We start from the raw sequence: 16,418 nt of genomic DNA, 5'->3' as shown, positions 1-16,418 counted from the left end.
TATTTCTCAAAAGGTTTTGTTTTCTTAAACACAGGGAATCCTAGCTCAAAGTAAACTGCCTGTAATGCAGGAGACCTGGGTTCGATCCCTGGGTCAGGAAGATCCCCTGGAGGAGGGAATGGCAGCCCACTCCTATATTCTTGCCTGGAGAATTCCAAGGACAGAGGGGCCTGGTGGGCTGCAGTCTATGGGGTCACAAAGAGTTGAATACAATGGAGCAACTAACACTTTCACTAGCTCAAAGTGCTCAAAAATGTTCATTTTCCTCATGACATCTGCCTTAAATTTTTGGACACTTTGGTTAGGCTTGTGCATTTTGTGTTGTTTTGCTTTAATCTCTAAAATGACCCATGCTTTTCCATTAGACTGTCAGGAGACTAGCCACTCACTCATCTCACACCCACTTAAAGCAAGCACACAATGTCTGGAAAACAATCCACAGTAACTTCAACAGTGTCCATAGATTGGAATATGAGCAATCATTGAGATTATGTCTACTTTATTGACCTAAAATTCCTTCAAATTGAGAAGAAACTTGTGCCTTATAGACGCTTATTATGCTTTAATATCTGACTGGTACTGTGGCAATGACACTAGGTAAATAATATTAATATATCTAATATTTTTTCTGTAAACCTCATAGAGTTTCACTGGAAAAAAGTCATCAAAATATGTAGAGAAATTAAGACCATGTCTGTGTGACTGAAATAAATGATACTTTAAAAAAATGTTACTTTGAGCTTTGAGGAGTGGCAGTGTCATAGCCAATGAGGTTTATCCGAGGTGCAATTATTGCTAATTGAAAAAAATGTTACTTTGGCTGTTTTGGTGCTTCACTTCTTAGAGTGAAGAACAAGGACTCAGGTCAACTTTCTTTACAGGAATTTGAAATATTGTGATGTGACCTGTAATATCTGTATTTTTCAAAACACAAATTTTTAGATTTTTCAATAAAATATTGATATCACCCAAAGATTTTTCCGAATGTTTCTTTTGACTGTTAATTCTTAAAATCTTTACATAATGAAATAAAAGTTTCATTTTTGTTGTTGTTATGACTCTCAATCTTAATTCCTATTTTTGTTCTTCTGCCTATTAAAGTAAAAGGAGAGCTTCAAGAAACTGTTTTATGTCAGTCTTCTACCATGAATGCTAAGAGAAAAGCTAATTAGAATCTGGGAAACCATGATGAAAAATTAAAATTGCTATGCAGTCCATTCAGTGTAGTATTTATGTCACTAAAGCAAACCAGCTGTTATATGCCTGATATAAAGTGATTCTTAGTTTTAATTCTTAGCCCATAAAATGTACCAATATAATTGCAATTCTAAATGTGTCACTAAATTGACAATGTTACTAAGTTCAAGGTGAAATTATTTTGATGTATCTAGGGACTCAGAAGAACATTATTTTACAACTTCCTTTCCTAGATAAATAATTATGACATCTTAATATGTTTAGTTGGTATCAACAGTTCACCTAATATTGACCAAAGAAGCTGAGGTGTATATATTTAAACTCTTATTTCCATAAGAGCTTCACCACACTTCACAGAATAAATATTTTAAAATCGATGAGATCTATTACTCTCAAAGTACATTTCAAATTCATTCATTTTTCCAGACAAATTATTTTTCCAGTCATATCCACCTGAATTGAAGGAAATCACTTTTATCTGGAACAAGGACTCCATATTTCTATTGCAGTTGTTCTACTTTAAAGCCAGGATGATATCACATCACTGTTTAATACCACCGTATGCCTCCTAGTTGAAATGACAAGTAATTGATTATGAGTCTGTAAAAGATTAGTCATTAGAGAAACCATATCTTTTCCAAATATGTTTCGTTCCTTCTCATTTACCAGATGGTACCTGTGTCATCGACTGTCATTAATATTTTTTACCTTCATTGTCATAGTCATCTAAATAAGCAGGTAAAGTTAAAAAGAAAAAGCATATGATATGTAGCAGGATTTATATAAATTTGTGCAACCTGGATTCAGTTTTTCTGCTGCTCTACTTAACGAGGCATAAAAATAAGGTCATAGACACCAACAATATCAAAAAATCCTAACCTATCTTCCATTGGAAAAGGAATGGAAATTAAAGGTGCAGTAACATGAGAGTAGTGGGTTTCACATCATATAGTGGACATTGAAGGACCTTCTTCATTTGGATTGGAACTAAAGAATTGTTTCTGGGAGCAGCATGAGATTTATTCAATTAGGGTTTCTTGATAAAGCGGAACTGAGTTTCTATATCCGTTCTGAACATATATTTCCTTTCCTTATCACACTATTAAAATAAGTCAATTAAATCTTGCCCTCTATAATGATCTCACAATTAAGCTTAATTAATAAATCTTGCCCTAATGCATTCAGTATGATAAGTCCAAATGCTTTGTTCGGGAGCTCCTTCACAGGAGGCGGCATAAGGAGGAAGATGCTTTACATCTTTCACAACTGTTGCTACCCAGTGTAAAGAATTACCAGCATGTTCTCTTCCAAAACCAAAACGTCTTTTGCAAATCATAGTGAACATAGACTAAAAATTTATTGTAAAGAAATAGAAATGGGCAAAAGTCAACTGTAGGGCTCTCCTTATTATCTAGGAATGGGATGTCTATACTGCAAAATTGACATAGTTACCCAGTCATCTGGTTGATATGTAGGCCATAAGTTCCTCCCTCCAGAGGGAAAATTTTCTAAGTAATATTGTGTCTAAGACATCTGTGATATAGAGGTGGTACTAAATTCTCCATTCACCTAAATACTGTCCTACCGCCATTAAGATCTGGGCTTCTATCCCAATCTATCTGACAGGTTCAAGATCTTTAAAAAGTAAATTTCAGTTACCACATATAGTTACTGCATACATTGGCAAACTACATTCCAAAGAACATTGCTTTTGTTCTTAAAAGTTAATCCAAAAAAAAAAAAAGAGAGAGAGAGAGAGTGTGTGTGTACCAGGGGAAAAAAATTTGGAGAAACCTTCATACTTGATTTCTCTCTGCAGATTCACAATGCACATTCAAGTTCTTGATAAGTTTTGATCTAAAGAAATGTTTACACTTATTTGATCTCTATTTCCAAAAATAATTTCCCAGGGAAAACATTTTTCAAAGAATCTTCATGATATTGAAAGAAAATGGTATTCCTTAGAACAGAGTAGAGGAATTTTTTTTTTTTTTTTTTTGGAAAATAGTTGAGAAAGGACTATAAGAAGAAAAAGCAGCAAAGGAGGACTTAACAGTATGGGAAATGGTTTATGTGACGACTTCAATCTTGTTGGTTATCAGAAATTAAATTGCTGTCACTTTGAGGGCCAGAGAAGGCAATGGCACCCCACTCCAGTACTCTTGCCTGGAAAATCCCATGGACAGAGGAGCCTGGTGGGCTGCAGTCCATGGGGTCACTAAGAGTCGGACACGACTGAGCAACTTCACTTTCACTTTTCACTTTCATGCATTGGACAAGGAAATGGCAACCCACTCCAGTGTTCTTGCCTGGAGAATCCCAGGGACGGGGGAGCCTGGTGGGTTGCCATCTATGGGGTATCACAGAGTTGGACACGACTGAAGCGACTTAGCAGCAGCAGCAGCAGCACTTTGAGGGCATCCTTGATTCTTAGGAGCATGGTGAATGAAGCAATTAATCATTGAAAAGCTCTAATAATATTTAATTAGGCACAAGATATACTCTTTGCTGAAGGGTATATCATATATTGTGCATACCCTTATTTGTGCGTGTGCTCAGTACTATCCGGCTCTTTGTGACCCCATGGATTGTAGCCATAGGGTACAGGCTCCTCTGTTCATGAGATTTTCCAGGCAAGAACACTGGAGTGGGTTGCCATGCTCTCTTCCAGGGAAATCTTCCCAACCCAGCAATCAAACCCATGTCTCCCACATCTCCTGCATCAGTAGGTCGATTCTTTACCACGGAGCCACCCTGGAAAGCCCTACTCTTATTTACTCTTCAGTAAATGATGTCAATATAAAACAAAGGAAATATTCATAAAAACAATAGTGAAAGGGGAGAAATTTTCCTTTGCTTTCTTGTTGTTTTGAATGAAAAGAAATGGATTTTGTTGTAGATCAAAAATGGTCAAATATCAACAATATCATATTCCTCAAGCTAATAGATTCTAATATTATTATTACTCTGTTTTATAGAAGAGGAAAATAAGAATCAAGCAGTGTCATGTTCCTTACACTCATCAAATCATTGACCAGTTTTGTTAAGCTTGGTATAGCTGATTAAAATTCCAAACTATTCCTATTACATCATATATGTTTATAATTTGTTCAATTTTGATTTTGTTTTACTACAAATGTTTCTTATTTGAGAAACTGACTTTTTGCCACAAGTTTTGTATCATAAACAAAAAATATAACTTAGATTTTTTTTGAGGTTAAATGTAATTTCTTACATGCTAGGACTTGGAAAATATATTAACTTTCATACTTACATTCAACTTAATTTGGTTTCACTGCCATTTATGAATGCATTTATAGTCCATTTGCAAAAATGTTTTTTAATTCAGTTTAAATTTGGAATCATGTTGAACATGCAGTAAAAAATTTTAAAGGTCATTCTGCTGCCATTGATTCCAAAATGGTACCAAAGGCAGGCAGTGCTGATTTTATCTCATGTAGGTCTGCTGCCAGTTTCTTGCAGTACTAACTAATTTGCTACAGCCCTAAAAAAACAGAATTTGTTCTAACTTGCATGGTTGGGTTAAAATATCTCATCAGTCAGTATTTCAGAGTCGAGATATTGCAGTAAATGTATTATTTCCACCTTAACTTGGTAATGAAGTTATTGTACCTCAATCATTAAAATCAATTTTGCTTTACATATAATTGTATTATAAAGCCAATTCCAGGGGCAAGATCTATTATATTCAATTGAATTCCAAACATTGATGAACCGTGATATTAAATTCCAACACTGCATATGGGAGTTTAACTTTTTAGTTTGAATTCACTAATATAATTAAATTGTGGCAATTCAAACAGAGAGATACTTTCCATTACTAAAGTTAATAAGGCAAAAAGAAGTGCTAGAAGAAATCACAAATCTAAGCATATATAGGTTGGAATCTCTTGCAAGTCAAGGAAAAACAAAATGGAATCTGTGGGTTTCTGTTTCTAAAAGAGTTTATTCCAAGACTTAAAAATATATACTGACAATCATGCACGGAATTGCTGTAAGATACCAACATTGATTTATCTACATACCTTATGAAAATGTATCTTACTCAGTTTTAGTCACATCTGTTAGACTAACATCTCTGTAGTGGGAAAAAAAAAAAAAGTTTGATGCTTCAAATTACAGAGGTCTAAAGCAAGAATGACTCCAGTTTTAAGGTTCCTCACTCCATCTTGTTCTTCCTCTAATCTTCCCCTGCTTAGTGAAATAGAGCTTAGAACTAGTGAACTAGTGAACTAGAAGTGAACATCTAGCCTAGCGAACTAGAAGTGAACATCCTTCTGCCTAGTGAACCAGAGCGCTTAAGCACTCTTGTTACTTTGGGATTTAAGAGGAAGAGAGGATGGGGGCCGGGGGTGGGGCGTGGGCTACCAAACTAATGGAAGAGAAAAGTTAGGAAAGAAGGAAGGTATTTGCCTGTTAAAGCTCAGATCCATCCCTGTCCTTTTCTTGCTTCACTTTACTACAGAAGAATGACTCCTGCAGCTATATTCCCCAGGATTCTTTCTCCTGACATCCAATTTACTTGGTCACTGGTAGACTGCAAGGCAAACGGAAGAAAGAATCCAGAATATTTTACCCCCTTTCTAAACCAGATGTGTACAGGGATTATTTCAAGCCGTATCTACATTTGCTTCATGATTTCAAATTCCTGGTAGACTCTGATCACCGTAATTCTACCATAATTCTGCCAGGGACCCCACCTCCGCACCTGCCCAGTTCTGAAGTATTCTGGATCTCTCCAGCCAAAGCTGTGGCAATGGCTTCCTGCTGCTGCTACATTCTTGTTTGCCTAAGCACCTCCCATTTCATTTCTGAGCTCTTCCATCATCTGTACAACTAGTAGCCTCCAATAAATAATCCCTTCTCTCTGAAAGTCTAAAATGAATTTTGTATCCATAACTGGACCATGACTGTTACAGAAAGGAAGGTTGGAAGGGACAGAATGAGTCAGTTATTTTCTTTTCTAGGTAACTATGGTTACTGTCATGATGGGTATAGAAGAAGACAGGGGGGACAGAAAAAGAAAAGGAGCAAGTATTTATTGAGCACTGTTGGTTTGTAAGTGTTCTATCATCATTTAACTTTTGCATGTGAGGAAATTGAAACATAGAGAGGTTAGGTGTTTGCCAAGATCACATTGCTAAGACAAGGTTGAACACGAATTTGAACTTAGAACCGATTCCAAACTTTCTCCAAATGTACACAGTAAGTGTACTTACTGGAGACACTTCCTCCCTAGAAAGCATTAAGGTTATATTCAATAGCAGTTCTTGATGGGGGAGGAGTGTTTTTTTTTTTTTTTTACTACATTTTTACTGTTTTTATAAAGTGTAAGTGTCAAAGAACTCAGAATCCAAGTTACTGCCATGGTCATACCACACTGAAGTTCGCTATTACTTGGCACAAAAACTAAAGTTTTACATCTTTCATGATTGCCTTATATCTCAGCCTATAGATTGCCAGGATGTAGGGTGGCTAACTGACAAACACTCTTGAGGACTGAAGGGGTTCATCATGTCCATCTGTTTTGGGAGGAGTTGTTTTTATGGAATCCAGGGTCCTTGATTTTGAGGAGAATTTATTGGGGAAGTTTTTATCCTCCTTCCTTCACTGCAAAGGTTTATCAACACTGTTACATTTTACATAGATGTTCTCCGTATTAAAAAAAAAAAAATGCTGCTGGATAGAAAGGATAACAAGGACTCATTTTTGTGTGCTGTCATCCAAAGCCTGTTTACTCCCAAGTTTTGCTCACTCTTGAGGTATAGATGTGTATATCCAACTGCTTTCTGGATCTTTTTGAACATCCTCATACAAGGTTGATTTAGCATGTCCTAAACTCACTGGATTTCCCTAAATAACAGGCTCTTCCTTCTAGATTCCTGATGTATTTCAGTTAATGACCCCAGAGTACACTGCCGACCTGTCACTGAATGCCCCAGTCAGTCATCCTAAAGACCCACATTCTTCCTCAAGCTCCACATTCAATAAAGTGCCAAATCCTCTTGAAATCAACTTTCTAAGTCCCTCCCAAATCTACTGTCATTTATTCATTCAATATTGGATTGCCATATGCCACAGTATGGGGGATACTGAAATGAACTAGATGAGTCAAAGGAGATACTGACTCTTCATATGCTCCTTTCCATAAAGTCCTTTCTCACCTGGATCAGAACAGTAATATCTTTATTGTTTGGGTCATATTTCTCTTCTTTCCCACCCATCTTGCTTATGCCCCTAGAATGAATTTTATTAAACTGAAATACTAGATCACTTGGGCTTCCCTGGTGGTGCCAATGGTAAATAACCCAACTGTCAACACACAGACATAACAGATGGGTTTGATCCCTGGGTCAGGAAGACCTCCTGGAGGAAAGCATGGCAACTCACTCCAGTACTCTTGCCTGGAGAATCCCACGGACAGAGGAGCCTGGCAGGCTACAGTCCATAAGGTTTCACAGAGTTGGACATGACTGAAGCGACTTAGACATGCATGCAGTAGGTCCCTTGCTTCCTTAAAGTCTTAGAGTAACTACATATAAATGCCTTGTGATGGCACCTGGGGTACATCAGGTCTGTTTCTTCCAGACTTTATCTATGATACTTACCCATTTTTCCTACGAACTCTTTCACTCTTGGACATCTATACATGTTAACCCCACTGCTTATAATACCCTTCCCCATCTCATACCTTTATATAACCCTCATTCATCTTTCAAAACCCAATAAAAAAGAATTTCCTTCTCTGAAATCTATTCTCTGAGTCCACCCTACGCCTATGGCTGACGCCCCGTGATTCCTGTTCTTGGTTCCCACGACACCCAGTGCATACTTTTATCATAATATCACAGCACTTATCAGACTGCCAGGTAAATGCACTGTCTCTCCACTCTGCTGGGACTTCCTCGAGGGCAGGGAGAGGCTTGGGCTCACTCGGCATCTCCAATGCCAGGCTGAGGATTTGGCAGACAGTCGATCCCCAGCAGCACAGTGGTAAAGACCCCACCCGCCAGTGCAGGGGATGAGAGAGATGTGGGTTCGCTCCCTGGTCAGCAAGATCCCCCTGGAGTAGGAAATGGCAACTCACTCCAGTATTCTTGCCTGGAAAAGTCCAAGGACAGAGGAGCCTGGCAGGTTACATTTCATGGGGTCGCGAAGAGTCAGACATGGCTGAGTGACTGAACATGCACAAGATGCTCAGTACATACAAGAATGGATAAGTACACAATTTTGAAATGGTGAAGTAATATGCAATCTATCTCTATAAAATTCAAAATGAAAGCACATTTTTTACTGTTCGAAACTATTTTTTTATATCTCTGCTCACAGATAATAATAGATTCTACTTTTCCACACCCAGTTATTAGTATAATTATCCAGTTTTCTTCAGCTATTACTATTTTCTTCAGCTATTACCATTTAACAAAGACTGAAGTTGTACACCTGGTCAGAGGACTCCAGTCAACAGGAGTTAATCTAGTAACTGTGAAATATCCATAAACAGTTCTCTAGATTTGATGTTTATTAATGAAGCATGTAAGGTGCAGTTTGTAATAATTTTAGAAAAATTCCAGAAAACTACAACCATCATCTCTGCACTACTCTGTAAAGGAGCCCTGTGCAGAGAGCTTAATACTTGAGAGAGTGCTGCTTTTCTCAGGACAGTATCTTCCTTATAGTAGGATTACAAGTGAACAAAAAAAGTATTTACACTTTATACAGGTCACTGTAAGTTCAGAGTAAACAGGACGAGCAGCTTCATACACCTGTCAAAGAAGAGATCCCACTGAAAAAGAAAACCATCTCAGATTTATCTCTTGGATAATTTCATAGTTTAAAGATGGGCTTAAAATCATAGCTCAGTACTCATACCCTTCTTCAACCTCCATGCACCAGAAGGAAAATAAAATGACTTCCTTACAAAGTACTTCTCACTTCTGGTGGCAATGGAAGTGTTTAGGATGCTTTGAACTGAGCTATACATTTAGGTGGTGCAAGTATTAAAGAGTTTTGCCCATAGTAAGATAAACTTCTGGCACTTCCTGGCGGTCCAATGGTTAAGAATACGCATTGCAATGCAAGGGATGCAGATTTGATCCCTGATTGGGGAACTAAGGTCCCACATGCCACACAGCAACTACACCTGTATGCCCCAACTATTGAGCTCATGCCGCAGCCAGAGAGTCCGTGTGCCACGATGAAAGGTCCCTCATGACACAAGGATCCTGCATGCTGCAACTAAGACCAGACACAGCCAAATAAATAGTTTTTTTGAAAAAAAGATAAAACTTCCTTAACCTATTGAACCTTAATAACAGAGGTCTGTTTATACAAAATTACTCTAGCCTTCAACCCCAAGCTAAACAAGTCCTGGGGAAATACTCAAGAGAGAAATTGCTTTTGCATAGCAGGAGGCCTTGATTTTGGTTGTGATCTAAGAGCGATAGTTTTGTTATATTCTTCTCTTCTCAGGCCAGACCTACTCAGAGAGTATATGACTTCATTTGAGGTATTAAATAAAGATTCCTAGAAACTATTACTGGAATAATTCAAGTTCTAACTTTCTAGCCTGTTTCTACACTCAATGTCACACCAAACGGTGCCAAGAATCCAGGATTATTGGCTGTGCTGGTGATGCAGTGCTGATGTCATACCAAAGACAGGAGACCACTGTTTCTGCTTTTTCATTCTCTTTATTGCCAACAGTTTAAAATGCTCAACATAAAAAAAAATTGATAATAAATACTGCTCTTTGGGCTGTAATAAATAAAAAGTTTATTAACAAGGAATGCACTTTTCCAGCCACAAGTGTCTTCAAAAATTAACAAAACAAAAAAAAATATATATATGGCCATAGTTCACAGTTAAGCAGCCAAAAGCTGCTTCAATTATAGCCTTTAAACAACATGGGAGCGTCCTCCCTTTCCCTCCCCTTCAGGAAGTATATTCACAGCTCCAAGTCCTCTGTCCGAAGCACTCTCCACAGAGAGAAGTTAAGAGTCAATGCACCTTTCTGCAAAATTGTCTGAAAAGCCTTTAGAAACAGGTACGTCAAGGAAAACTGCATTCGGGTTCATTCTCAGCGTGTCCGTCCAAAGTTCAGGACTGTGTACCTCAGCCTGGTCCAGGTTCCATCAGGTCCAGTGGGCCACAGAGGAATTGTTTTCGTACCACCACCTGTCCATCTTCTTCAACGTGCTGTAGATCATTCTATTGACTTCCATGTAGATCTCACAGTGGAAAAGAGGAGTCCCATAGGGTCCATTCAAGAAATCTTTTAGTTACACCTCTGTAAGAGCATGTTCAGAGCATATTCCATTCGATTTTTTAATTCTAACGAACAGCCAGACATCAGCAGAGTTGTCAGTCTAAAAGTTGTAGATATCCTGTCCTCATTGATGTAGGTGAGAAGGTATTCTTCATTTTGACTACAGATGATTATTTTTGTATGATCATGGTAGAAATTCACCTTTAAAAAGTAGACATAGATATTAGGCATCTCTAAATAGCCAAAATAAGAAGAGTTTTCTCAATAATTGAACTGGCTATGTAAAAATCATTTCTTGGGACCTAAACATGTGCTTTCTTAAAGGGTTCATTTACCTGAAAGGTGCCATCATTGAAGAGCATCATTAAGGCCTTATCAGATTTCAGCCACTGAAGGAGGTAGAGCCGAGGTCTGCGAACATCAGTAACACTAGGCAGATCTCCACCCTGAGAGAGATTGGGAGAGTTAGTGCCTCGGAAGACTTCACAGGGTATGCACTCAGTTCTTCTAAGCAAATGCCTCTCAACCTTAAGCAAGGGCCAGAATGGCCTGGAGGTTCCTGCCCCACCACCCAGAGATCCTGAGGCATAGACTGAGGATGGAACATGAGATGCTGTGCTTCTAAAAGCACTGAGACTCTAGAGATGCTACTGGTCTGGGGACCACACTTCAAACATCACTTCCTGAAAGCGAGGGTAACTTACGTCCATGAGGTTCTCCTCCATGTAATGGGAGAAGTACTTCAGCACCGTCACTTGACTAATGAATTGTTCGGGGGCATCTGTGGCCGGGAAAACAGAGCATTGGCCAAGCTCTGCATAATAGTGAACTGTTCTAAAGAACAGGGAGAGAAGAAAAAGAAACAGGAAAAGTCAATCACTGTTCTCAGATTTCTTTAGGGCAAAAGTGAAGAAATGACAGGGCTTCCTTAACTGAACACACTTACTTTTTGTCTGGAAGGAGGCTCATGTGAGCACCGTTGTTGAAAAGAACTCCTACGGTGTGGTCTGAGAGCTGGTACCCAAAGCCGTATTTGTTAGAGTAGTCGACCCACTTGGTGACCCACTGAAAGGACGTGCTCAGCTGCTCTTTGGGGATGCAGTCCGCTTCTGGCATGTTTTCTAGACATCCTCGAAGGACTCTTGCCACCGTGTCTGCCACACTGCCCATGGTACTGTCCTCGAGGCCTAAAAAGTCAGAGGAAGTTATACAAAATAATTAACAACAAGACCTCAGGCAACGGCAGGTGCTAGGTCTCCCTCCACTAATTCTACGGATGGAGGACTCAAAATTGCTCCAATCCTCTACGTTGCTTCTTCTATGTTAAATCAGGCCAAAAACCAAGCTGACTTCAGCTGCTTAGTGTTGAACACTGGCATTTAGAGTGTCACTATTTAAAATGTGATTGACAACTTACATTCACTGCTACTGCTGCAGCTGCCAAGAGTTCCTCTGACTATCATCCGAATAGCATCTCCAATCTGCTGCTTGTTTTCCACTGCGGGTGTTCCAGATCTGGCAACTGTAGTGGTAGGTGGCTGGAGTTCCTAGAAGAGAGAAGAGCCAGATGATAGCCAAGCATTTAAAATTCATCTCAAGTTGAGAATTCTAGTTTAAGATGAGATTATAGCAATTACTAGGAAAGCTTATCAAACAGCAATGGACACAAGCCAAGTAAAAGATATTTCTGTTAACTCAACTGCATGCATTGTTAAACTAAGAGATAAAATCTTTCCTTTTAAAGGGTCTGGGGGAAAAAAACTTTTAAGTAAATATATCATGGTCCAAGTGATAATTAACAAAGAATGGAAATGATACAAAGTGTTTATAACTACTTTATTCTTCTCTAGCATACCTCATCTGTCCTGTGTTTGCTGGGTTGCTGAGTTATCGAAGTCTTTTTCAAATCATGCCTAAGCTTGTAAATTTCTTCATCTTCTTTAGATACTTTATCTGTAAATCAAGAAGGATTATGAGCACTATTCTATCCAAACAAGATAGAAACAGAGCAAGCCATATTTCCTCCTTTTGCGTTAATAACCAGCTTAAGAGCATTCAAGGCAAAACCAACAGTTTTATCTTTGCCATCAGCTGCAATTATCCAAGAAGGACACTTTAATGCATCTGAAACAAAACTATCAACTACAGTTTGCAGTTTAGATTTATTATGCTACCAAAAGTTCAATAGTTTACTAACATACTGGCCAAATTATGTTAACATGAAAGCCTCTTTCAACTAACTTATCAACTTTATATATATAATACTGGATACAGAAAAAGTCTTATAACTTACTATGTGTGTCAATATATCTTGCTTTGTCTTTTTTGCCACCAAAAAGAGCAGCAGCTGCTTTCTTAAAGAAATTCTTAGCTGGGCTTGACAAGTGGAAATCTGGAACTGTGTGACAACAGCTAGAAGAGAGTCTATCTGGAGTGAAGCCCTGTGAAGCATAAGAAAAGTCTTTCAGTAACCTGCTGGGAAATTAGGATCAAGAGCATGTAATAAAAAGATGCAAAAAAAAAAACAAAAAACAAAAAAACCGCACCAACCTGCAAAAAGAAATCATGTCGAATGATGTCATCCAAACTGGGACGATCTTCTGGATTTTTGGACAACATGCTAGCTATTAAGTGCTTAGCAGGAGCCAGCAATGAAGAGGGCATTGTATACCTTGCTTCTCTTATACATCTGTAAGTTTCTTTCAGATTTGTAGTTTCAAATGGAGGTCTTCCTAGTAACATTGTATACCTGTACACAAGAAAACACCTCTTTAAGGAACCATCATAAAACAATTCTTTTCCAGTGCTAAAATCTACACCTAAGTTTGATTTTTTATTATTTTGGTGCATTTACTTACATTACACAGCCTAAGGCCCAAATGTCTGATTCACAGCCGTGTCCCTGTTTGTTGAGGACTTCAGGAGAAAGATAATTTGGGGTACCACATATCGTCCTGGAAGAACAAAATACAAAGATTTCACTAGGGACTCGCCTCTTGTTTAAACTTAGCTCTCTGGGTAAGCTGTGCTGAATTTTTATTTGGAAACATTTGACTTTTGATTTTTGGCATATGAACAATTGACATTTCACCAAGTGACCTGGTAAATTTTTTTAATGCATGTACAATTGTTTTCGGCCACATGACGAAGTGCTTTAAGCCAAATGAGACCAGGTACAACAGGACATTTTTATACATTTCAGGCAAATACAAGATTTGTTTCATAATCAACTTATGGGCAAAAGATACTCTGCCTAGGCCACAGTGGCACTGTTTCCTTCAATTAACATTGTAGCAGTTAACACATTTTAATATCAACTAACCTTTGAAACATTAATTGGAAGATATAAAGGGCATGTTTGATCTCCACAAAACCCTAGTTAAGATGTATCCTTCTGACTCTTACCTTCTCCTGTGTTCCAAGGGTTCCAGCCTGGCTGCCAAACCAAAGTCCCCAACTTTTAGTTCCATGGCTTCATTAATAAAAAAGTTCCCTGGATGACCAAAAAAAAAAAAAAAAAGAGTCTGAATTCTCTTGAAAAAATATTCTAACCAAGTACACACACATCCATCCACTCGAGAGGCAGGCGGCCAGCTGCTTAATAGGAGAGCCATCATTCAGAAGCAGCACTGCATTGGCTAGATCCCAACTAAGAACATTAACTATGTAAGAAAAGGGAGAGGGCACACACCTCTCTGACACAAAAGTCAGGGTTTGGAGTGAAAGGCTCACCTAGTTTGAGATCTCTATGCAAGATTTCTTGTTCGTGAAGGTACTTTAGTCCAGACACGATCTGCCTGAGGTAATATCGGACTTCTGGCTCTGTCAACACCTTCCTTGCTTTCAAGATATGAGCCATGGACTGGGAGGAGGAGAAGGAAAAAAGAGAATCTGTCAAACAAAGTTGCCAAAATCAGTAGTTTCCTTATGAAGGATGAGCAATGAAAGGTAATACTTCCATATTATAATTATGTCCACAATCAGATTCCCAGATAAATTGCAATTTGAATGCCAGGTCAGTATGCGGGAAGAAAACGCACTCTGATGAGCGAAGACTTACCCTTCTACTGCAATATTCCAAAAGAATGTAAATGTTTTCTTTGTCCTCGAAGTAGTGGTAAAACTGCACGACGTGCTTATGATGGAGAATTCTGTGAAGCTCTATTTCTTTGTCAATCTAAAAGGAAAAGCAAGATCAGTCTTATTATTATTAGTAGCCTCCTTCACCTCTGCAAAGCCAGCTGCTTACACATGCAGAAGACATGTTCCTAACAGGGAAGGGCCATCTCTGCACACAAAGAAAATATTTTACTCAACAGTCATACACACCTTTTCCCTTTGATGAGGTTTGGCTACTCTGCTGTGAGGAATAATTTTTGCAGCGTAGACTTTGTTGTTTGTCAAATCTGTCATCTCGTAGCATTTTGCAAAGCCACCCTGAAAGGAAACAAAGCCGAGAGGGAATTGAGTATGGCAGGAATATGGACGGCAGATTTTTTTAAATTAAATAAATGAGAAAGAAAAACAAAAATGTGAGGAGGAAGGGTAGACAGAGGGACGCGGTCTACTTTTTTTAAAAGCTCCTTCACGAAAGGAAATCACTCCTAACAACAGTTAAAACGGTGCCCCTTCTCCTTTTACAAAGAGGAGCTTTACGGAGCGGGGCTGGGGGTCGGGGAGATGAAATAGGGTCTGAAGAGACGTGTCAAGAAAATTCTCTGGGGTGGGGGTGGAGGGGTATCTGGAGCGCTAGGTCTGGTGTAGCAAACCCTAGCTTCTGGCCTCAAGATCAATGTCTTTGGGCTCGTGAAGGAGGCAGGCAGAGCCGTGGTCAAGGATGGAGAACGCGACCCCCGCGCTGTCAGCGCACAAAAGCCAGAGGAGGGCAGGTGAGCAGCCCGCGCCGCGCCGGGATCCAACCACCAAGACCTCGAGAAGCGGCGGGGGAGCGGGGACTCCGGGTCCGGCCCGGCCCGGGGGGTGGGGGGGTGGGGGAAACGCCCGGGCAGACCTCCCTCTCCCGCCTGGCAGCCGGGCGCCCGCCGCTCGTCACCTTTCCCAGCACTTTGCCGCGGCAGTAGCGCTTCCCCGTCGTGGGGTCGACGATAATCCGCGAGATCTCGGCCCCCGAGTGCGAGTGGTGGTGATGATGGTGCGGGGCCGCCGGCTGCACCTGCGCCGGGGGCTGCTGCGCCTGCGGCTCCTCGGGGGACGGCTGCGGCCGCTTCTTCTTCGAGTCCCCGCCGCAAGCCTTGCCCAGCGCCTGCTCGCACATCTTGGTGCTGGCGGCCGGCTGGTAGGTGATAGTCCGTAAGAGCTCCATGGTCGCCTCGTCGCCTGACACTGCCGGCTACCACCTCCGAGGCGCGGACACACGACCGAGCCGGCCTCTGCCCTCGAGCTCCCCACCGCCGCCGATGCCAACCTCCCGCTCCCGACGCCTCGGTCCACTTGTGCGAGTGCAAACGCCCAGCGAAGTCTTATATACGGGTTGAGAGGGGGCGGAGAATCGAAACAGAACGCGACGTCACGGGTGACGCCCCGCCCACCGGCCTCCAGAGCGCGCGGGGCCAGGCGAGAGGTCGCTAAGGGCCGCTGGGGTTTCAGATCGCCAGCCGGGTGAGGAAAGCGGGCGGCCTGGCTGCGGGGGAGCGTTCCCCGCGATGAGGAGGCGGACACAGGCGTCCGGCCGTCCTCGTGACCAGCACCCCATTCTTGGAATGTTCCGAACTTCTAGGTTTGAAGTAGAAACCCGGGGGCCGACGCGTCGGCCCCGCCCGCGGCGCTGCGGTCATCGCAGGTTCCCTCCCCCGCAAAGCCCTTGCTGACCGCCCCGCAACCTGACGCCTCCGATGTCATGGGGTGACTGTGGCCAGAGTCCACTGCACAGGCACGTGAGGCTTCCCCAGGGCCACCTGGGAGTCCGGGCGAC

General features: G+C 40.8%; 1 protein-coding gene and 1 pseudogene across 1 annotated transcript; one reads left to right on the top strand and one right to left on the bottom strand.

Annotated features, from left to right (window-relative positions):
* The first annotated feature begins 738 nt into the window (after positions 1–738).
* Positions 739–956, top strand: LOC122684005 (annotated as a pseudogene).
* Positions 957–9,895: 8,939 nt separating this feature from the next.
* Positions 9,896–16,056, bottom strand: PLK2 (polo like kinase 2). Its single transcript, XM_043887635.1, has 14 exons — positions 15,540–16,056; positions 14,816–14,923; positions 14,547–14,663; positions 14,219–14,348; positions 13,892–13,979; positions 13,345–13,440; positions 13,037–13,235; positions 12,780–12,927; positions 12,342–12,439; positions 11,904–12,033; positions 11,433–11,673; positions 11,191–11,320; positions 10,822–10,932; positions 9,896–10,687 (listed from the first exon to the last, which is right to left on the bottom strand). The coding sequence occupies exons 1-14, from the start codon at positions 15,807–15,809 to the stop codon at positions 10,496–10,498; spliced, it is 2,058 nt and encodes a 685-aa protein (XP_043743570.1). The 5' UTR covers positions 15,810–16,056; the 3' UTR covers positions 9,896–10,495.
* Between the last annotated feature and the right edge of the window lie 362 nt (positions 16,057–16,418).

This window comes from Cervus elaphus, chromosome 25, assembly GCF_910594005.1.
Source record: "Cervus elaphus chromosome 25, mCerEla1.1, whole genome shotgun sequence".
Taxonomy (NCBI): domain Eukaryota; kingdom Metazoa; phylum Chordata; class Mammalia; order Artiodactyla; family Cervidae; genus Cervus; species Cervus elaphus.
Note: the sequence above shows the minus strand (reverse complement) of the source record. Positions and strands in the feature narration are given on the sequence as shown.